The sequence below is a fragment of the Pezoporus wallicus genome, unplaced genomic scaffold (assembly GCF_028554395.1).
Source record: "Pezoporus wallicus isolate ANWC-B61680 ecotype Strahan unplaced genomic scaffold, APGP_CSIRO_Pwel_v1 contig_4131, whole genome shotgun sequence".
NCBI lineage: Eukaryota > Metazoa > Chordata > Aves > Psittaciformes > Psittacidae > Pezoporus > Pezoporus wallicus.
In genome coordinates this window covers 2,891,805-2,915,857 of record NW_026641950.1, presented here as the reverse complement: position 1 = coordinate 2,915,857, position 24,053 = coordinate 2,891,805, and the positions used below count along the sequence as shown (strand labels likewise).

The window sequence follows — 24,053 nt, the reverse complement described above, 5'->3', positions numbered from 1 at the left end:
GGTCGAATGAGGTGATCCTCCTCCTCTACTCTGCTCTTATGAGACCTCACTTGGAGTATTGTGTGCAGTTCTGGTGTCCTCAACGTAAGGAGGGCACAAAGCTGTTGGAGCAAATCCAGAGCAGGGCCATGAGGATGATCAGGCGCTGGAGCGCCTCCTGTATGAAGACAGGCTGAGGAAGTTGGGGCTGTTCAGCCTGGAGAAGAGAAGGCTGCGTGGAGACCTCATAGCAGCCTTCCAGTATCTGAAAGGGGCCTACAAGGATGCTGGAGAGGGACTATTCATTAGGGACTGTAGTGACAGGACAAGGGGTAATGGGTTCAAACAGGGGAAGTTTAGATTGGATATAAAGAGGCATCTCTTTACTGTTAGGGTGGCGAGGCACTGGAATGGGTTGCCCAGGGAAGTTGTGAATGCTCCATTCCTGGCAGCATTCAAGGCCAGGTTGGACAGAGCCTTGGGTGACATGGTTTAGTGTGAGGTGTTCCTGCCCATGGCAAGGGGGGGTGGAACTTGATGATCTTAAGGTCCTTTCCAACCCTAACCATTCTGTAATTCTATGATCTCAGTCCTCACCTACAGCACACACAATTTCTAACCTCACAAAACAAGAGAATGCTCACTTCTATCATTCTAGCATCCACATTCTGAAATTTAATTTACAAATAGATAATAGCATTGTCAGATGAGGCACAGACTGAAACTCAGTTTAATTAGATCAGTATTTCTCCAATTTTCTGTACGTGTGAGTGCCCTGTAAACTCATTTGTCTATAGATGACTCTGCAGAAGTATGAAAAGCAGCTGAAGTATTTTGAAATCAACTACTTCAGCTTTTGCTAACCTTTCACAACTTCCTTTGAGATTTTTAGGTGCTGGAACTCACCATGTCATCCGACTGAGTGGTTAGAAACACTGAGAAGATAATTACGCTTTTAGCAGGATTATGAAAGATTCAAATCTAAATCTTGGATTATAAAGACTAATACAAAACTGCTATGTTTAGTCTTGCTATTTTTAAGAGTGCATAGGAAGCAACAGCATTATCACCCTCTTATGTTGCAATTCATGTAAGACCAAGGTAAGTGTGAAGACTAAGCCTCTGAACATGAGAAAAAACCCTCAGATTTTCTGAAACAGATCCAGTTACCTGTGTTCTATGCACTGTCCTTTGAGATTTCTAAAATATTCAAATATTGCTTCAGTTCATATTTACCACTCAAGCTTTATGTATTCCTATTCTGATCATAACTAGGACTAGTTGTCATATGTTGCCAACTGCTTATTTCTTTTTAGTTCAAATGTTTCAGCTAAATACTACTCCTCACTTATCTTCCACTGCCTTCAAAGGCCTTTGCTGTAATTTCAAGTATGCTTATCAAATTATCAAAGCCGCTAACACTTCAGTGAGTCCGTCATGCGTGTTGAAGACCTTCAGATTCTAAATTTTCCAGTGTAGCTTTCTCAGTAAAAAGACAGAGTTCAATAAACTTGGTCAGCAAGTAAAGGTTCCATGCATGTGCAAAATTTGCTCAAGACAGATATTAAGTCCCTATAAACTTACTCAAAGTCGGTGGCAGAATATGGTAAGTAGATTCATACTGGAAAATCTGTTGCAGCTTTTACACAGACCAACTGTCCTGTGTCTAGCCAGTGGTTAGGAGACACAGGAGGAAACAGTGTTTGAAGGGGGTTGAAAAAAGGGAGGAAGGAAGAGATGAGTTATGGGGATGTGGGTAGTAAGTAGGAGTAAAAAGGACAAAGAACACATCTGCAGGAAGCTTGTCTTTGGTTTGGTCTCATGGAAGAGCTTGTTAGAAGAATGCAAACCTCCACCAGTACAGAGTATTGGATCTTCCAGTTACACAAATACTAATAATAGTTAACAGGCATTAATTACTAGCCGAAAAACCCACGGAAGTCGTCAACATACTTCTGGTGTCCCACAGAAAGTTGCAGTGGTATCAGAACTTGCAATCCCTTCTTTACAAAGTCCAAAGTCTGTCAATACAACATGACCCTGTTTAAGAAAAGAGTGGTATTTTAAAACCAGAACCTGTTCAACGTGTGGATACACACTGTCAGTTTTGTGAGAGAACACAGAAAAACAAAATAATAATGTATACTTACTAATGAATCTAGGAGAATGTTTTCTGGTTTTAAATCCCTGTTATAACAAAACAAACCAAAACAAATGTATTAATTCAAAGCAGCAGTCACTAACACAAGAGCCTCAGAGGCAAGCAGTTTCATTCTTCAGCTGAAAGCTTTAGGTTTTGGTGAAACTGTCGTATTCCAGCTTCCCATAAAATAATTGCATACAGTGGTTTTCACTCACTAATTTGTGCCATTTTGAACTTCTGCAGGACAAGGATACAGTTCAGAAACCTACCTGTACACTATATTTATGGAGTGTAAGTAGCCCAGTGCACTGGCTATTTCAGCAGCATAAAATCTGGCTCTGTGCTCAGGAAAGGAACGTTCTCTTTGCAAGTGAAAGAACAGCTGTAAATATGCATAAAGTAAATAAAAATATTATTAAAAAATCAGGTTAATAACATGTAATTTTAACAATAAAACATAATTTTATTTAGCTGTCCACTTTTTTAAGTAAAATGAAATAAAATTGGGTTTGCTGCATGATTCTGTCATACCCTTACTCCCTTCCTTTCTTCTCAGAAATGAACAGATAATTCAAACATGTAAGGACATTCCCCTAAACCCAAGACTAGTCCAAAAGGAACTAGAGTAAACCACTAGGCTGTGAATAAAAGTTGCAAGATTCAATGATACAAGATAGCCTCCTAACAGGACAGAACCTGGTGTGTCAGATCAGTAATCTTCCATTTCTGCATATGCTTGCATTCAAATCTTTGTATGTAAGTATTTGTAGAATTGTATTTTGTAATCACCTAGATGTACCTCAGTTTGGGAGATGTATATTCCAAGCTGACAGCTAACCCACAAACTACACAGAGCTGTCTGGCTTCAAACAGTTTGAGCAGATATGGGAGTCTAGTCAAAGATTAATCATAATCATACAGATTAAACTATACAACCCATTCAACTTCTCAAGATTTTGAGAAAACAGAAGTTTTCTGTTTTCCGCCTACAAAGTCTGGGAAAAAAATAGCAAAAAGCCCTCTGAGCTTTCTGAACACTTCATTCAAATTTGAAAGCTGTTCTGCACTGTATTTTAGTTTGCCTGGAAGAATGCCAAACTAAATTGTAGACAGGAACTCAGAGTAGAGCACACCAGGAGCTTGCTAATACAGTTTAAATAGGATGACAGTCCATGAGGCAAGAGGAAGGCCCATCTTGTCCCAACTCTGACACTTAAAGAGGTCAGAACAGCAGCTTTAGGAACACCGTAAGTACTGATGGCAGGCCATCATCAATACAAAATAATGCATTTCATATCTCATCCTGGTTTATTCATCATACTTAACATTTGTCTGTGTATATCCAGCTGCACCAACACGATAGGAAGCCTTGAGATATGCCGAAACAAACTACGTAAATTCCACCCCTTCCCCTGTGCTCTTCCAGTTACTGGAGTTTCACCACCTACAACAGTATCCTGTCTTATCCTTTCCTGTTCTGCTTTAAGCACCTGTAAGACCTTCTGAAGTGTTTACATTTTACACCAGTAAATTAGCAAAACTGAAAACAGCAAGTGACAAGACACACAGCTCTGTTCTGTTCATACAATCATTTTTCACTATGATGTTTTCTTCAGTGACGACTAATTTCCTAGATAGGCCCAGGTATTAATAGTCTACAAGACCCTCAAAACCTTTTGAAGGAATGGAATGAACATTTTATACTCTCTTACGTGTACTGGCTATTCTACCAGTTTATACATAAGTTTCTTGATCACTCCTAGAAGCGGCGGCTGCTTTGGAAAGCAACAGACCCCTAGCTGAAGACAAGCTGTTCCAGAACATCTTATTTAAACACATATATACTTCCTCCATTTCTTTCACAAGGTTTTCCTCAAGTTACTTAATGGCACTGCTCAAGGAAAAGAATCTTGAGGTTAAGGTTATTTGGTAGTAAGTAATTAGACCATACAAAGCTACAGAATAATCTCAAAGGTCCCAATAATACCGATGTAGTAAATTCAGTTGCCAGTTTCCTTCCTTCTACTTTCAAAATACTGGCATCTCGGCTAATGCAGATACAAAAGGAAAAGACAGATTTACATGGTGAAAAATGTAACAACATAAGATTAATTCATAATAAAGGTAAACTTAAGTATATATAAAATACAGTATTTGCATTTGACAATCATGAATAAATTTGGGAATAGAGTCGGACAAGAAGAGGAATAGGGTCCATATAGCTGCAGAAGTCTGTACTGATAGCAAATAATAGGATTTGGAGAGAGAACACCCATTGTAAAGGATCATTCCATCCCTCCCACAGAGAATTAGAAGAGAGACTAAACCCAAACACAACTACCACATACCTCTCCTCCATTAACAAAATCCAGGACAAAGTAAAGCTTTTCCGTTGTTTGGAATGAGTAATGTAATCCAACCAAAAATGGGTGTTTCACATTTTTCAAAAGCACATTACGTTCAGCCATAATATGTTTTTGCTGTAAGGAAGTAAAAGATCAGTAAGAAAACAGGAATATTTTTGTAACTAAAGGAAAAAGGCAGGTGGGTGGGGAAAGAACATTTCACCTCTTTCCTATTAAGGACAATTTTTTTCTGCAGCACTTTGACAGCATAGTATTTCCCATCCAGTTTTCGTTTTGCAAGAAGAACCTGAGAAATTCAGAACAAATGAAGAAATGTGACTGCTGCAGTTCATATTCTATTAGTAATAATTCCACAAGTTCAGCAGAACTGGGAAGTATTCATGCTAGCTTTCTACAATACACTTTCTTTGCCTCTAATACAGTCAACCACCAATGTAATCACCAACAAAAAAAGACTTCAAAAGAGATTCTCTGTTGCATCTTTGTAGAGTATCAGTAATTAATTCACTTTTCAATGGGCTGCTGCTCACATGGGTCCACTGCACTAGGGGTTTGACAAAACAGCCCATGCCAACAAAGAGAAATGCACGATTCATACTCCAGCTGCTGCATAAGCAGAGGGGCACCTCCCTTCCTCTCTGGGGGAGAGGATCCCTGTTCCTCTTAATGAGAAAGGGAAACACTCCCATTTGCTACTCCAGACAAGTGACTGAGGCAGCCAACTGCCACACCAGGTAAGAAATGTCAGAGCTTTAAAAAAGCAGCAAGAGGGATCAAATAATACAGTTTACATGCAACCCTAGAGACTGATACCACTTCCAAAACATCTAGCCAAGTCTCTAGCCAACAGTCATTATGCACAAGACTCCAGCTGGCATCCTTGCACCGGGATAAGACACAGTAATAAGAAAACTCACCTTGCCAAAGCTGCCTTTCCCAATAACTTTCAGGAAATCAAAGTCTGTTGGCTTAGCACTGAAATACATTTAGGAACAAAGACAGGTGATCTGAGAGGAAATTACAAGCTTTATAGCTGTCCAGCAATCTAGTGTAGCACGTGGTAATGCAAGAACAACACTCTGTTAGCACCCTCCTTTATTCTTCATTCCACCTAACACCCACACATCAGCAGACCATCACTCAGAGAGAATGACTCTCTTCAGTTTACAATTCCATTTTCCTCTAGGGAAAGTGCTCAAGTTGCATCCTTTGAGTTTCTTTTGTAAGTTTAAGGTTAAGCTACAAAGGAGCAGCAAGACTGTTCTTTTATTCTCCGCAGTCTAGCTCCTTGTAACTTTTAAGTCTGCATTTTCCCATGACTTTTCCTAGAGCTTATTTCTCATTTCCTAAGGGCTCAAGCTTACAAAGGGAAGGAAGAAGGGACCAGGTTTGCTATTTATTCTCTTTGTTTATCCCTTCCTTCCCTCCATCCATTCCTTCCTCATTTTAAATTACAGCAAGAGGAGAGAGGTACTTGAGGAATAATTCACTCTGTTTTTCCACTTCCCACACCACCACTCCTTTCATTTTTCCCAGGATTCCCTCTTTCCTAAATACAATTCATATATATTTTTGTCAGCAAAACAATTATCCATGTTTTCAAATTCCAAAGCAACCGTTACATCACCATGCACCTCTCCATTTATTTCCCCTGAAGGGAAGTACTCTTAATTTCTTACTGCAATCTATTAAGCATTTCCTGCTATTAGTCCAGAACAAATCTGTGACGAAAGCAAAACCAAAATAGCAGTCATCTCCTAGATGAGAAAAGCACAGAACTGAGAACAGAAACTCTGCAGAAGACACCAGCGAAGCAAGTTATGACTGCAGTAACTAGGTTTGCCATACATTAAACCAAACTTGTTTCAGCAGCTGTTCACATTCTTAACAGTTGTTGGTCCACTCCCAAGACAGAGAGGTCATCTTTGCTATAGCATTCTGAAGTAGGAGGATAGCAGACTAATAAAATCTGAAGGTGAAAAAGAATTGTAAAAATGGTTGCTTATTTAGCACAGGAGTTAGTGTTTTGCTTCCTCCTGAGCAGTGCAAATTAACAAATAAAGGCATATGCCCAAAGAACTTTCATTACAATTCACAATTACACTCAGCCTAACTTTGCCGGGTTTAAAATTAAACTCAATACATGTCACTGAAATAAAAATTTTACATTAAATCAAATTATATTTTAATTCAATGGAAATGAAACCTACTGAGGATTTCCAGATGGTCCCAAGTTGATATTCTGTGAGGTAGAGTTGATATTCTGTGGGAGAGACAAAGAGATTTGTTTCTAATATTTTTTTTGCCAAGTTATCTTAGAAACCAATATTAATTTCAAAACACTCCACTAATTTGCTCAATCCATACTTTACACTTGTTAAGGAGATCTAACATCCACATTAGGATCCTTGTAAACTGAAGTATCTGGCCATCATCACCTTGTCACAAACTATTTCTATGCACATCACATTCAAAGATGAAGGTCATACAACAACTGTATCCAGACACAGAGAATAAGATCGGGAATTAAATTTACAATCATTTCAACAAACAATTTGTTCCTCATCCAGAAATGAACCCTTTCTGTATTTGCTCTAGGAATGTATTTCCTACCTTTTATTCTAGATTTTCCAAGATCTTAGCAATAAAATGATTTCAAACCCCCATACATCGTTTATGCAGGAGTAAATAAGGAAAGACACAGTGTTTTGTTTTTTTTTTTAAAAATAAGTGAACATTCTCCCCACCCCAAGAAAAGCATTACCCACCTGCTCTATCCTGACATTAAAGGTTAGCTCAGTTTCAGAGATGACATGAATCCTACCCAGTACACACCCAGACACAATGTGTAAGTTACAGGGAGAGGAGGAAGCCACTGCCATTTAGATAATTTTTCTCAATTTTATTTTTATTTGAAAAGGAGTATTTGTACTCTTATTGTGGTTTCGGACTTTATCAGAAAAGGATAAACTGCATTCAAATACAAGTTACCTGGAGACAGGCTCAGCTCATAGGCATCACAAAACCAGTACTCCTCCAGAAGCAGAGAATTCCCTGACCACAGCACTGGGTGCTCCTATTCACCAATAAGAGCCAATCACAGAATGATACTGGTCAGTTTTTAAAAAGCTACAATACGAAAGACTTGTTTGTTTGTTCTGAAGGCTTGGTTTTGTTCCTTATTTTTCAGCTTCGTCATTTACATTAACTATGGGAATGTGAATTTTCTATCAAAAGTATGGTCTAGGCCACTCTACATTAGCCCTCTTTGTATTTTGGAATCTGGTGTGGCACAACACATCATTAACTTTTTGACTGCAGGTTTTGATCATTCCATGTTACCTAAAATACCTTTCAAAGGACAAGGAAACTGGTATTTCAAATTAGATCTTTCCTGTATGCTCACAGTACCGTCAAGCACTTACAGAAAAAACAAAAAAAGCAGCAAAGACTGGCATCTTTGGAAGTGGAACTTTCAGGGAACACCTGATCACAGACCAAAATGACAACTTTTACACCTTTAAAGAAGGCTGAATAAGAAAAGTACTAAGATTGTATCTGTATGTCAAGAAGTAAGCCATGGAGAAAACAAGCTTAAATATGGCTTAAAATATTCCTAAAAATACTCCTTCTCTCAAACAGCACTGTTTCTAGAGGCTGTAAAATAACTTCCAAAGAATCCACCTAGCCACATAGTGGCTTTTGTGACAAGAGTGGCGTCAGACATCCCACAGTGTTGTATGTGAAATGAAATCAAACCCATCCTTGCTCCTAAGTGACTTCTAGGAAGACTGTTTTTTTTCCCCTGAATCATATTTCTCCCCCTCTTAAAAAAAAAACCAACACACCCAAGCAAACAAAAAGACAGTTAAAACATTTAATCTCCCCTGCTCCTTGCCAGATACTCTTAGCAAGAATCTTTGAAGAGATTGCAAAAGCTGTGATGGCTAAGCTATGACTAAAGCTGTGTTTCTTCGACCCATATAACAAGTAGTGAAGAAGCAAGACAAAACTCACAATCTCTTGTACCCCTTCTCTGTGGTTCACATATGACAGAAGAATATCTTACACCCCAAAGTGGAACAGATTTGTTTCAAAGAGCACAGAGGAGACTTACTGTGAAACCAACTAGTAATTTTCAGTATATAATATACCTAAGATTGCTCTCAAATAGCTAAAATTTAGAAGACTGTTCTGTTGTTACCTTCCGACTGCTCCTTTCATCTTCATCTTCAGATGGATCTGACTGGTGTTTTGGGTTATCCATTTGAAGAAATGCTCTGACATCTGGGCTAGAAACACAGTTAACTTCATTAACACAGTGATAATCTGCATGATTTTCAGTCATAACCATAGGAAGCACTGGGTTAAACAGCAGCATACAGAGGAGTTACTCATCACACAGTTTTGCAATTAAGTTCTGGCAATTAAGGACTGTGTATAATAAATGCTTTTATAACAACATAATTGAACTGCTGAATGTGTTGCATACAGCACATAAAATTTTTCCCTTGCAAAACCCAGACACATTAAAGTATAGGTATGTGAAGACTTCACAAGGAAATGCTCTGCAGAACAGCATTAAAAGGTAACTGTTAGAAGAAAGCATGAGTTCTAACTGGCCAGCAACCACCACGAAACCAGCTGTCTTTCAAGAAACTGAGGGGTTTAAAACCATTTGTAGTTTTCCAAAGTCAATGAAATAGTCCAACATCATATAATATGAAATGCGTAGTCTGCATCCCAAAGAGAGATACATGGTCGTTACATTCCTGTCCCCATTCACTTTTACGTGGAAGATGCTGACCTTGTATTCAGAATGCATTCTGGCTGGTCACTGACAAGACAACGTTAGGAAATCCTTCCTGTCAGCTGCAGGACACAAATGCTATCCTTCAGGAACCAGCAAAAGAGCCTACAGGCTTCCCACAGTACTTAAGGGGATGCCTTTCAAACTTCAGCATTGGTTTCTAGCTGCTGCCTTGGTGAGGGCCAGGGGAGGAGAACTGGGAGAATGTAGGGAAAGCAAAAGAATTCTGAGAACCCACTTCCAGTAAGCAAAGCTTACTCAACAGTAATTCAAAAGGATGTAATGTCTTTCTTAACCAGTGAGTGAGTAAAACATAATGTACTAGAAGTGAGGCAAAATTAATGCCTAAACAAATGGATATCACATACAAGCTATATACCACCTGAAGAGATTACCAAATCTATTGAGTTCCATCAGTTCACTAAAAGGTAGCCTGCTTATCAAGGAGGAAATCTTACCTAAATTTCAGAGATTAAGTTCTTTGAGAATGTCTCGGGGCAGCCACTCAGGAAACTCTGCATGAGCCATTCAGTAAAAGCAAAGCACTAGCTTACTATTGAGCGGCTCTTTTATCTTATCCCTAGTACATAAAACTACTCTATTTTACATGTAAGAAACAGATATACTTGCTTTGCTATTTTCAATCCATTTCACCCTCAACACTTACGGAAAGTGGGGATCAGCAGCAAGAGACGAACCATTTCTGACATATCCCCAGCTCCTGTACATCATATTAGCACTACTCATTACTGAACCCAATTAATGTCCTATACTATCTGAGGTTCCCAGTGTCCATCGCCCACATTCTATATTCCTAAACCCTACTTGAAAGCTGTTTGTTACCTTCAGCCTTTCAGGTTTCAAGAACAGGGCTGTACGCACAATTTTCCCACTATCATTTCAGTTTAACTCTTCCCATCTTACAAGAACTGCAAATTCTGATCTATTTCAGGGCCTCTCCTGTATTCTGAGTCACAGAAGACAAAAAATCACTGTGGTTTGAATACTCTAGTAATACTGGCTCATGATGCAGCAATTCAAGTTTCAGAATCCTTGGATATCATAAAATCAAGAGTAAAGAGTTATGGTTAACACTTTTCACTAGACAGAACAACAGAACCAGATCTTAATTACCTTTCAGCATTAATTATTCTGGACAAGTGGCTGACTTAATGGAGCATGTTGTAATACAGCTCAAATAGTTACTATAGTAACTTCATCCTGGACTGAATTCACAGCAGAGAAAAAAAATAAAAGTAAAAAAATACATTCACAGTAAAAGGCTGCTGTGCAGTTGCAGAGTATTCAATCTCCACAATGCAGGCAGCCATGAGCATAACTGATCAATGTTACATCGTTCACATTTGCAATTTTAAAAGCACTGCAAAAAAAGAGTAGCGATTAAAAGAAAATGTTTCATTTCCTAGCCCAGACAGCAGCATGCTAATACATGCTATATAGACTGGTAGGACTTTCATGCTGTAATAGCTCACATATATTAACTCAATGTATTTTAAAATACACTGGAACTATTCCTAAAATAACCCCACAGGAAAATAAAAGGATCAAGAAAATAGTTTAAAAGGGATGCTCAATATACATTTTACATATACTACCAGCAAAAGTCGATTTTGTTTGGATTTTTATGACTGGATAAATTTAGTTTATAGATTTTCTTTCAGATCATGAATGGATGTCAAGCTCCACCTATATGCAGTTCCTTCTGTGACAGTAATTCTGCATTAGTCTTCCTGAAGAAGCATATGAAGTCACACAAAAAATTTTGGACACACAGAAATATGAACAAGCCCCAGAAGTCACACAGATTTTGCAGCAAAACGGTAAAGTTAACTGCCACTGACAGAACATTTAAGACACTTTTTTTTAAACTAATGGTGTCCAGTAAAACACTGCTACCTTTTTTACAGAAAGCAAAGGCTTAAAAAGCCATAACATACAGTTAACATTTTAAAAGAGCACAACCAATGTAATGCAAGGCTTACTTTCCCCACTGTGGACTGCAAGATCTTACAATCCAGGGGGTTCAGATTCAGAAACCAGAAAAATCCAGCCACCGATTTTCTTCTAGGGAACAAACACAGACCCCAGCTTCTCACTTAAAGAGCTGATAACTCATTTCCCCACAGAGGTGGCAGGGTATTGTCATCCTTGAGTTCTTCAAGTGTTATGCAAATGTTCTCATTTTCATTAAGGCACTACTTTGGACTGTTTAAAAATAACTAGGTTACATCTTTAATGCATCCTCTATTATAAATTTGGATTCAAACAGATTTTCTTTGGAAGTGTTCTCACAATTATATTCATTAATTTTCCCATGAAGACCTACCTTTGAGGGGGCAATCAGCCCAATTTAAATAGATGCTCAGTGATTTAAGAGGCCTCACAATGCTCACAAGTAATGAGCTCCCAGCTCCTAGTCAGTATCCCTCAGCAAGAAGAGCACATTATCAGATCTCTACCCCTTCTGCATCTGCTTTCTATCCACAAGAACAAGTTCTCTGTCAAATACAGTTAGCTGCGTAAATGCATCTTGAAGCTAGTCCTCTTAATTCCCAATTAGGTCTAAGCCAATGATCCATCCTGTCCTGTATTCCACATGACAGCGATTGCAGGAAAATCCTCATCAACTGCACAGGGTCTCCCTAATAACTCTAACACATTTTTTAGGGTGTTGCTGGTTTTATTACTGGGCAGAAAGGTGTGGCTTCAATGCAATATCCCATAAACACGCCGGACCCAAGAAACAAGTCCACTGAAGGAGAGAAAAAAACCTCACAACAAACAACCCCACCCCTGTCCCTGAAACAGTGCTGTAAAGTTCAGAGAATATAAACATTACGATCTTGGACAAACTGAATCTGATATTTGTGCTTTTCAATTCAGATGTTCAGGTGCCTTCGCATCAAGAAATGAGGACATCACCAGCAACGATCCTCCAGCTTTTAGTGAAACAGTTTTCCTAGGCAGGAGTTAAAAATATGACATCCTGATACTGGTTTTAATGCTTAAAAGATGTAGTGGAAGGTGGACTTCCTTGAAGTTGTGTGAAAATGCATATCCCCCTTCCTTGTACATAATTAACTTTGCGTAAGCAATTTTTGCTAATAACAAATTTAATTAGCACATTAAAGCAAAGCAGTCTAAGAAAGTAGGGATGCTGACTATCTGTGAAGACTCAGTCACCACATACTCCTTGAGCATCTTCCAGCACATTTAAAAAACCAAGACAAATTCAGTCTTTATTTTGTTTTTATTGGATAACTATGTCTAATAAGCTTTTTATTGAACACACTTTCAACAACACCAAAACACTTCATAAGACCTATTCCTTAATACTGGTTTAAGTTAGTTTTAATGGATCAAACAGGCTAAGTGCAAAGTTAAAGAACATCGACTGAGCTACAGATGTATTTGAATGTAAAACAATTTTAAAAGCTCACAAAATTTAAAATGGCAAAGTGAATTTGAGGTTTGGCTTCTTTTTTTTTCTTTTCTTTTTTTAAGCGTACAATTCTGTGGTGTGCACAGAAACATTGTACCATTTTACCTATGGAGAACAAATACATCAGGTTTTGAAACAAACTATTTGGACATACTGACAATCAAACAGGGAAGGGGTCTGTGATAAATGAAACCAGCGTCCTTTCTTAATGTAACAAAACAGATAGCTTTCAATAATTAGTTATTTTAAAGTGCTTTCTCATCTTCCCCAAGAACACTATGACAACCACAAACCTCACAGTATTTGTTCTAGTGGAAAATTATTCCACCATAACGACTTGGTTGCAAAATTTTTTCCACTTATCACGGGGAAAGATATAAAATGTTCCTTTCTCCCCAAAAAGAAAGAAAATACACATTTTGGGTTAATAGGACATTTAAATAGTTCATTTATTGGAAAAAAAAAAAATGCTGACTGCACGCTGCAGAAATACTGTTCAAGGTTTCTTTTCTTTCCTGTGGGAAACAGGCAGTTTAACAGGTTGTACACATAGGCTGATTAAACAAAGCATATGTGTTACAGACATTTATTCAACACTAAAGCCAAACATAGAGCTTTACTATTTTACCAGTTGAAGCAACACAGAAAGCTGCACAGATTTAAATTTATTAGGTACAGATTTAAATGAAAATGAAAATGCAGTTTAGCCCCCAGATAAATTCACATATGGAAGTGTTATCCTTCAAATTTAACTGGAGCTGATTCCAGCATACCATCACTCACCAGCAGGACACTGATGGAGGTTAACACACCTGCAATTCTTCTCATGGAACAGTTTATGTGCAAGCTTATTCACTTGCTTTAGACAGGCAGCTTGGTTACCCCCAGCCGCCTAAGCAAGCTGATTAAGCTACTTTGTTAAAATGCTTACGAAGTTCTGGAACACACACACTAACTCCTCTAACAAAAAAGTTCAGGCAGTGACTTAATAGCAAGTGACAGCAGAGTTGTTAAACAGGACAGCCACGGGCAAAACAAACACCTGCCCTACAGCAACAGAGTTTACACTGGAATCTGCTCCCCTTGAATTAAGATCCATTAACTGCCTCCCAGGTTATTTGTAGATCAGTTTTCAGAAAACAAAAATATTTTTTTACTGTTCACCAGCCCATAGTAAAGTTTGTTTATTTAAGAGCATCAAACATGAAAATTACATTACTTTTAACCAGATAACTTATTTTTCAACTTTGTATTGATACCTCATGTATTTTATACAGTCCTATAGAAATGAAACTACTTACTGGTTGCATAGCTCTGGCTGTCTAACTAAATTTTGAATGAATTCATTCAGTCCTGCTCTTCTCTGTTTAATAAAATCTGGAGAAAAAAAAAGTAAGATAGATTTATTAGAATGATCGGTCAGCTTGTGTAAAAGACTTCAATTTCAAACATAGAGGTTTTTTAGGACTTAAACAGCAATTAAAAAAAAGAGTCTGCTTCATGACTGGTTAAGAAAAGGATTGGTTCTACATGTGAAAAATCACAGGCTCAACACATTCAAGTGAGGTGAAAGAACAAATTTCAGTTTCTCTGTAACACTACTAGAAAATGTAGAGAGTCAGTTGGATTAGAACTGTACTGAAATGCTTCGAGAACAGCGTGTAAGCACAGCAGGCTAACCTGTGCAGCCTTGGTTGTGTTGGTGAGCCCTTCAGGACCTATTCTGTTCGAAACCCACAAAACACAGGCAAAACCTGGCATAAGCTGCACAAATCAAGTTTTTACAAGAACAGTCCCACCAAGCAGCACATTTCCATAATATATGTATGGCAGCGGGAAAGCTGCACAGCTCATCCCGCCAGCGGGAACTCAGATGGAATCATTAAAGGTAACTAAATAAAATGCTTTATTTTCTGTCTTGGACATCATCTCTGATATTAAAAAAGCAATCCTCAGCATCTCCACCCTCACCTGAAGCTTAAGATACATAACTTTCCTTTAGCAATATGGAAAGATACACAAGGGATTTAAAACTCTTTAACATGAAATAAAGTGCAAAACAGGATAATCTTGTCTTTCATTATTCATGTCAACAACAAGTTGTATGGAAAAAGCCTATTTTATTTGTGTGTTAAGGTAACTCTGTCATATATAAATTGCTGACCACTGTTAAAATTTTAAATTAAAATTCAATTTCAATTAAAAGCTGTATTTCAAATACTACAAAAAAAATATTTACATTGTTCTAGGGATATAATCCCTCAATCCTTGTTCAGGTATTTAATAATCCCAAATTACTGACATCAAGCAGGAAGATAAAGCTGCACAAAGATGTTATGGGAGTCACCAACATCAGCAGTTTCAGTATGGTAGATGTATGGTACCATCAGCCACTCTAAGGCTACAGAGTTACCCACAATGTTGAAGATAAAACACCTGCATCAGGTCAGCTCCAAATGTATTCTGTCATTTTCTAGTTCTGTACTCTGACTGGTTTCAATGGTTTCCCTTTGCCCTACTTCTGACATTAAACCCAGATTAATTTTGAAATAACTTAAGTGACAATAAAAATGAAGCACTGAGATGACAACCTATGTTACACCAGTATTTTTGGAAGACTTTGGGAAGAGGGATATATGGAAGTTTCTCTCTATTGCACTCCAAGGCAATAGTACAATCCATGGACTGACAATAGCACAAACACTGACTGACAGAGGTAAAATACTTTTTCAACATTTGTAAAATATGTGACATTTCAGAAGCCAGCAGAAACACTACATCAAAGATCCACTAAATTAGTGTTAAGATAATTATTTAAAAGAGCATCATGGCTCTATCTCCACCCTGCCCCCCAGCAAGAAACATCTTAAGAACTATTCAGTTTCTCATGCTTCAAGGATTTCAGCGTAGTTCATGGAAATGTAAAACAAGTCTGAGGACTTTGCTTTACATATATAGTTTTAATAAAGTTTTAGGTTCTTTCCCCGCCATTTAAACTGCAGTTTCCTAAATGTGATTCCAGTAAATCCACCTGTACATTTGGCTGTACAGCACCCCAGACTGCACCACACTACTAGGTCTTCTGCCGATTCTGAAAACCCCAAGGTCAGAGAAAAGGACAGAAACCAAACCAAGAAATCCCTTTAGACACAATCCACGTAGAAGTTTCGGCAATCATTCACATGTTCATCAAAAGAGGCCATCAGAGCTTGGATACTTGCGTTTGATTATTTTAATAGAAAATAAAAAGGAGTTTTGTGTCAGCACCTAGATGATTAACAGTAACTGCCAAAAATTTGTTTGTTTGAAAGAATTCTAAAAACCCCAAAAGAACACACTGCAAGAGTTCAACACCTTTGGATCCGTTTGTTCTTCTGCAAAGGAGAAAACCAAATGCCTGAAATAGGTGGAGGAGGATGTGAAACTACAGACTCGGTCTGACCACATTAGCAAGCCAGGGGAGGGTGGGAGATTCCCAATGACCATCAAGAACACCCTTACGGAAAAATACCCTGAATGAAGAGTATAAACACACAGAGCAAATCCTTGGCCTTCCCATTTGCCTTTTTATTTATTCATCAGTGGTACCACCTAGGTTAATTCAGTGCAGTTTAGAAGTGATTTCAAATGAGTATTTTGATGTGGACAGAACAAGCTTAATTGGGACCTATCACTGTTAACTGGATCACATCGTGTGAACATCAAACAGGAATCTCTAAGTGGAACAACAACAGGAAGAGGTTCATTTTCATTTAAATTGTACAAGGAAGCACATTTAGATACAGAGAGTTCAAAAGCATTCAAAGATAAATCCTTCAGTTATTTCATTTTTCAGAGAGGGCAGGTAAAGTCACACAAAGGAAGTTAAAATTTGCTAGGCTTATGTTTAGAAGAGTCTGCAGTTTGGCTTTTGCTTTTACAGAACAGAGATTACACCTTGAGAGTTCAGAACAGTGAATATGGGAGGGCTGGGAAGAGCTATAGCCTTCACTGCAAGAGTGGTTCGGGGCCACTAAGCAATGCTTTGCTCACAATCACAAGTAGAATACCTTCCTACGCTGGTTCCTGCTCCTGACTGGGGCATGACTAAACTCTGTTTTAGTCACTGTTTTGAGGACTGCTGTAAAGCTCATCTAAGATAGCTCCTTGTAGGCTGGAATAGATCAATTTTCATCTTAAAAAAAAACTGACAAAATGAGTAACTTACCAGGGTCAAAATTGTCTCCAAATATTCTTTTAGCTGGAATCTTCAGGTTCATGGTGGGAAATTGCTTCTTTAGCTGAAAAGAAAACACATACAATTGGAGTGTGCTTAAATATCAATAGAAACAATTGCACTTTTTTTTTGTTTTCTGATGAACAGTTTGAACATCTGATTATTAGTAATTCTGCTCTTCTCTGTCATCTTCTCTACTCATACACTTGTAAAAAGAGCATAAACAAACAAACCCCAATCTGTACTCAGCTTGTTTGCACCACTCATACCCTTTTAAATTCAAAGGCCATCACATTTTAAAAGGCTATGGATTATTGTAGCTATCTCCTGCAATATTGCTGAAAGGATTTTCCACTTGCCCCAGATTAAAACACACAGGTTAGCATTTCAATGTTGGTTTTATTTTCCTCTTTACTTCCTTCCTCAAGTCTCTCAGGTTTGTTTTTTTTTTCTTGCTTGCTTGCATAGAGGTGTATGCATAAGGTTTAAGATGGGCTGAGGGTACAGGCCTCTGGGTTTTGCCCAAATAACATTCTTAAAGCTCTAGAAAACACAAGTTGCCTACCCCTAAGCCAAAATTGTAAATAGATGAACAGCCTGTTTTACAATGATGCACTTGATAATTTGATTATATTCTACACTTGGTAAAACTGACCAGAAGATTGCATACAACAGCACTGAATTTATAAAAAAAAAAAACCCTGACATCTGCCGAGCCTTGATTACATTTGCTTCATCTTCAAGAGCTCAGAGGAGCAATCTTACCCACATTCTCTTTAAGACAGTAGTTTTTTAACAGAGTAGCTAGCAATTCTCCTCTCCTTAGAAACATCAGTATCTCCTCCAGTTAGCAGCACAAGTTCTTCCTGGTGTACTATATGAATTATACAGAACAGAAAGTGGACTCTGTCCTCCTGGTTACGCTTCTCCAGGATCTCCACCCCTACACACATTAGAAAGACCAGTGCTGAACAAGCTTCCGCAGAGCAATGCTAATCTGAATGGCAAGAGAACGTGGCAAAGGGAACAGGATCACCAACACTCACCCTACAGGTATAGAAAAGGGGATGCTTTGTTTTCATATCCCTTGCAAAAGATGCAGGCAAAGCATACCATGGTGCATCCAGGCTGACTTCAGCTCAAACCTGGTAAGACAACTCCAAGCTCACTGCCTGTATTTGTATACCATTGCCACATATAAATCCATGTACAGGGAAGCAGAAGAGAGAAAAGCCTGACTACTTCCCATAGGAGCAACAGATGGGAAAAGGAGGCACAGATACACAGCTGGTAATCTTTTCTTGTGGGGATCACAGAGGAATCATTTCTCTTTTTGTTAAAGCAAAAGGTACAGACTCTACACATGAAAAACTGGAGACAACTAGGGACACAGGACACATCATGGACTACACATTTGAGCAAGTCAGTGCCCCACTTGCCCACTATGTAAAAGGGGCAAAATCCCCTTGTAGCAACAAACCCAGCAAAACCATACTTATTTGATGGAGAGTCCCTATTCCATTGGGACCACTGCCGCAAAATTTGGCTATTGTAACTATTCCTACCGCAGACAGGAACAGTTTATATCAAAAAACAAGGAGCTGTTCACAGCTTTCAGTACTTCAAAGTAAACCACTTATTTTATAGATTAATTTATCTTGATGGTATGAGTTTTGCAGTGCTTTTTACCATCATGAACAAATGCACATTTCAGATGTTTCGATAAACTAAATTTGGAGGTTTCTCTCATTACACTATGATCCCAAGCAATAACTAAAAAAAAAAAAAAAAAGTCAACAGATAAGTGGATTTTGAGTTTGAAATTCAAAGAAACCAAAGTTTAAAAACCCCACCCTGTCATTTTCTTTCAATAGGCTCCTACGGTTATCGAATGTTGACTCAAACTCTTCAAAAGGGAATTAACTCAAACCAAAACACTGCAAACAAAAGTTATTCTGTGCTATTCTGGCATGTTTTCATAGTTTGCGTTTTGCTTACCGTATTGTACAGTTTATCAAACTCTGCATACCGTCTGAGGACAAACCACTCATTTCTGCCAACTGACACCAACACTTTGTAAACCTGTAGTAAGAAAGATAAAGTTATAGGCAACAACATAGTTGAACAAAACCCACCAGGTTTAGTCCTGTGGTGGAAATAAGGGAAGGTCGTTAAATGTAATGTGTAAGCATACTTGTTGAGCCATATATTTCTCATAGCTAAGTCACAAATGATCAACACAAATGATTAGAAAAACTGGAAGAGTCTGGGATTTTACAGATTTATTTTTGTAACACCAGGCAAGCAAAAACTTAACACCAAAGCTGATGTAATGGAGTGTCATAAATTAGCTCATACCCAACAAGAACACCTAGCCATCAGATAGCAGTCTATAAAGATTTGCTAGGAAATTTGTTAACAATCTGATAATACATAACAAAAACTAGTATTAAAGGAAGTAAAGCATTTAAACACTGAAGACTGCCTTCACCAAAACAAAGAGAAAGCACATATGGAAGGCAGTTATAAAGGTAACTGTTCCTTGCAACATCTTGAAAACATATTAATAGTCAGGATCCTGGCAGATGACACAATTGTTCAAGGAGGGGAAAACACTACTGTGGCTGAAATATAGCACAGGTCAGATCACACCACACACAGCATTGGGATCAAAAGAGGAGCTGCTGGAATCTGCTAAACAGCTTGGCCAATCAAATCTTATCACAACAGAGGTCTCCAGTTTGTCAGCTGACTGCAGGTTGTCAGTCCCTAGCTTCATAGATCTGGTTGATAGCTGAGTGTCCAGCAGGCTGCTACTGTGTCTTATGCAAGTTGACCTCCCTTCTCCACCTTCTTGTACTTATAGAAGGAACCTGGCTATTCCTCCTGGGAAGAGGATGGACATAGCAAGAAAGTAAGTGCAGAAGGCTTTTAACTCCTGATGCAGATAACATGACCAATATCCTGGTCTCCCTTCTGTCCTGCAGCAGCAGCTTACCTCTCTCCTTTTAACTCCCACAGTGGAAGTGGCAACCACCACTGTCAGTTCCTTAGCCTGAGATTTGCATTCACGCTGTGCTAACTGCTCAAATAAGCTGCTCTCAGTCTCCCCTGGAGAACAGAGGGGGCTGAACAGAAGCATCCGGTAGGACAGTGATAAGACTTTTCTTCAAAAACTAGCTTCCCCTTCCACTGCTCAACAAGCATTAGCATAAAACATAGCTACACACCTTCTAAAGCCTCCCTAGACTGGAAAGAGTAAAAGCTTCCACTGCAAAGACTTAAGTACTGTCCTTCTTAACTTAGATGCCTCGTTCAGCTATCTAGACAGCAATCAAGTCCTGCAAATAATGTTCAAACACCAACATATTCACTCCCCATGACTTCATGGCAGACCAATGCCAACAAGCTTAAGAAGCAGTTCATGGACTTCTTAGATTAGCAGGGCAAAATGCATAGACTTCAAAGTGCACAGGCAAGCACAACTTGGGATACAAGATGATGATCCACCTCCTTGGCAACCTCAAACAGTTTTGCTCTCACAGCAGCTAGCTGTAGAACAGCTACAACAGCTGTAGAACTACAACACTGTCAACGTTTTTTTACATGACAGAGCATAAAAGAAACATGAGGTCATTCAGTTCACAGCATCACCAAAGCTCTTGCATACCCAACAAAGGAGAATCTGCAAGTTCAACAGTTAGGGAAGCACTAAATGGTAAGAACACATATGATACCTACAAAGAATTTGGTAAAACCCAGAAATGTAACATCTCTGGGCTGTATTACTACTCTCAGCTCCACCTATGTAATGACTGAGAAAGATGTGCAATGCTGGTTTCCAGAAAGGCAGGCTGGAAGGCTCTAGCCTTACTTAGGTAATAATGTTTTTACATCTGATTACTTCTAAATCAAAACTAGTCTGAGAAAACTCCTAAAACATACATCAGATGCATCCACACCTTATAACATGTGGATAAATAACCCAAAGCTTTGAGAACAGGGAAAGGAAGAAAACCAAACAGAGTTTCTGAAAACACCACCACCACAATCATCTCCATTAAACTACCTTCCCAGATATAGACAGGAGAGGGTCCAGCTATTTCTGGATCTGACTGATCTCTTCACAAAAGAAGTCACTGAAATAAAAAGGATTCAACTCTGTTTAGGTAGCTAATTAAACATTCAGCTTGTTTGGATTAAACATTCAGCTTGTATAGAACAAAGATAAGAAAAAAGGCAGGCTGTTTTCCAGTATCAAGAAGGCAAGCATGAGAAAGTAAGGGAACTATTAAAGTGTCAACAACAACCAAAAAGATCAAAACACAAAAACACACCACCAAAAAAAAAAACCCCAACTCTACAATTTCCATAAGGCTAGGGATTAGTGTTATACAGTACAGGTCTGAGACAGTTTCCAGATTTAATCAGACAACAGCACCCTTGAAAGAGATTTGTTAATAAGCCTGCATATGATGGGAGTGAAGGGAAATGAGAACAGGTCAGAAGAGAAAATTAAGCCTCAGACATCAAACAGCACAGTGATAAAAGCAAAATCCAAAACAATGCTATTTGGCAAGACAGACAAAAGAACGACCCACTATGCAGCAAGAGCAGCACAACAATTAATATGCCCAGATATGGTCCAAATCAAGCAAGGATTTTGGTCTTTTTATGAGGAAAGTGAATCTTGAATCCTCAGAAAAAAAGGCAGGACAGTGAACTACAGTGGATACACACAGGGACTAGTTACTACAAATCAAGTGGAAGCAAAAAGGAGCCAGAACACCCAAAACCTTCAAACACTGAAATGATTTGTCAAGAAAAACTATATTGGTAGTAAATACATCAAAAGTGTGCATTATTTAAGAAAAATAAATAAAATATTCAATAAAAGGTTATGAAAAGGCTCAGGAGCAATGAAGAGTTCACTTCCAAAGACAAAACTGAGAAGCTTGACTTATTTATCTCCCACGTCCCTCCCTCACCAAAAGCACCAAAAGCAGTACTGATGGGCTCCAGCTACAACAGAAGAGACACAGTAAAATCACTGACAGGCACATGCTGGAATTCAGAGTTCCTACCATGAAGTTTAGTATGACCCTCACTTCTATTATCAAATCCTAGAATATATGTGATAATACTCAAAAGCATGGTTGTGAAAAGCAGCTCTAGTCAAGCTGCTAATTATACCCTGATGTAAAAAGCAGAAGGTAGCAAGACAAAGCATACCTCACCGCACAGTGCAAGCTGGGTTCAATTCTGTTTTCCAACCCTCAACTCCTCATTCATCGTGTTTCCTACTCTTGCTTGTAGCAAGAAAGTACACCCAAAGAATGTGCCTTTAAGCTTCTAAGGTTGTCACACAGATCTCTAGGTAAAATGACCTGGAAATCACAACACTAGTATGTACCAAAAATGTACCACACTGGCACATTTTAACAGCAGAATTGCCAACACTGAGGAAACCTGTTTTGCTCAAGTTTAGACTTCTATGGCATTTTTCCTGCTTGTTTGAGTTTCACCTGCATGCAAAAAAGAGCTCCAAAGCATTTTTGCTTGTTCCCTTTACCAGCACACTCCTTCCCCAAATTACATCTTGTAAAATCAAACAGCATTATTCTTCTCAGAGGAACGGAGGCGAAAAGGAAGGGCAGATATACATCTCAAACTAAATCTTTGGTGTTTTGCATTCTTCAGACAGCAGCTCAGTGTAAGGGTGTTTGCATTCCACATCTGAAGAGTGACTAATTCACTCAAAAAAGAAGAAGAAAAAAAAAAGCTTAGAGGAAGTTGCACAAGAGCAATGAAACAGTTTGAACTTTTTAAAGGAAGTACTGATGCTGTATTTATATCCCAACATAAATATAAGCAAAACAAAAATCCATGCCACAGTACCTTATTTTTCAGCATGCAATGCAAAGAGTTTCCCCACAGAATGGGAAGACTTCACTTCCAGAAAGCAAGTCATTTTGGGACACAAAAAAAAAAAGAAAGAGGAAGGGGAATGACAAGGAGTGGAAATGAGAACAGGACAGGAAAAAGCTTACAATCAGAAAACAGGAAAGACGGCAGAAAAAAGGCTTTCAAAAAAATTTTTTTTTTTTTTTTTTTTACACACACAGAAGTATAATGGGGTATCTGTTAAAAAAAATGGCCATTAAAACAACAACAAACAGAAACCAAACCCCAACCACAAACAGAAACCAATCCAAAGCACATGAAAAATCACATAGGATACCAAATTTCAATCTGATTTAGTACCAAAATGTTATCCCTGCAGCTGGACGCTTATGTATGAGAAAATGCTGCCCCTTGGGGGTAAAGCCACCAGAAATTCGTAAAGCCATATTCCTTTTGCAGAAGGCAACACTGTAAAACATTCACAACTTCTCACACTGGACTATGGCCAGTACTCACACAAGCAAGTGAACAGATATCCACAAACTGCATTCACCTACAGTGCTTCCACACTTCCATACTTACAGTAAATCTTTTTTTCTTCTCCCTGTGTTCATCAGAGCTCGGAATACTAACACTTGGGCAGCTTTCTTTGTGATCCATTGTATATGTTCTTCTGATGAATGTTACAGGACCCTGCTTCAGGTGTTGTAACAGAAGGTATCTTCAACGGTATTGATCCAAGATACACAGTTTTTCTTGAGAAAATGTGAATTCCATCATGTAATCTTAAAGTGAAAATAAAAGGAAAGTTAAATACAGGAACACTTAACTCAGTGCTAAAAACCTGCATGACAAGAACTTTTCCTGGCAGGAAATGCACTTTAATATGCACATATACAGTCATAATCATCATTAGTTTGCAAACAGTTTCATGCTTGTGGTCCTTCGTTGTTTCACTGAAATAATTCACATTCTCTGCAGATAAAAGTGAACCCTTCCCCCCCCCCCCCCAAAAAAAAAAAAACAACCAACATATCACTGAGTTGTGCAGACATATTAGAAACCGATTTGGGCCTACTACAGACAATACTCTGAAGGAACAAAGTTTGAACACAAAACCAATTAAAGATGACAACCTGGTATCAGACCTCTGAGAAGAGTCACAAGCACGT

The 24,053-nt window shown here is 38.4% G+C and overlaps 1 protein-coding gene across 3 annotated transcripts in view; it reads right to left on the bottom strand.

Moving 5' to 3' along the window:
• SGK3 (serum/glucocorticoid regulated kinase family member 3) overlaps positions 1-24,053 on the bottom strand; it is a 59,961-nt gene that overhangs the window by 5,626 nt on the left and 30,282 nt on the right. For all 3 annotated transcript variants that reach the window (XM_057426255.1, XM_057426256.1, XM_057426257.1), the window contains exons 2-13: positions 23,464-23,666; positions 18,976-19,059; positions 16,969-17,041; positions 14,063-14,138; positions 8,693-8,780; positions 6,699-6,751; positions 5,406-5,463; positions 4,691-4,774; positions 4,471-4,602; positions 2,392-2,504; positions 2,130-2,166; positions 1,933-2,019 (exon numbers count right to left, since the gene is read on the bottom strand). In XM_057426255.1, the coding sequence (XP_057282238.1) occupies positions 1,933-2,019; positions 2,130-2,166; positions 2,392-2,504; positions 4,471-4,602; positions 4,691-4,774; positions 5,406-5,463; positions 6,699-6,751; positions 8,693-8,780; positions 14,063-14,138; positions 16,969-17,041; positions 18,976-19,059; positions 23,464-23,541 (963 nt within the window). In that variant the 5' untranslated portion in view covers positions 23,542-23,666. The remainder of the gene's footprint in view (positions 1-1,932; positions 2,020-2,129; positions 2,167-2,391; positions 2,505-4,470; positions 4,603-4,690; positions 4,775-5,405; positions 5,464-6,698; positions 6,752-8,692; positions 8,781-14,062; positions 14,139-16,968; positions 17,042-18,975; positions 19,060-23,463; positions 23,667-24,053) is intronic.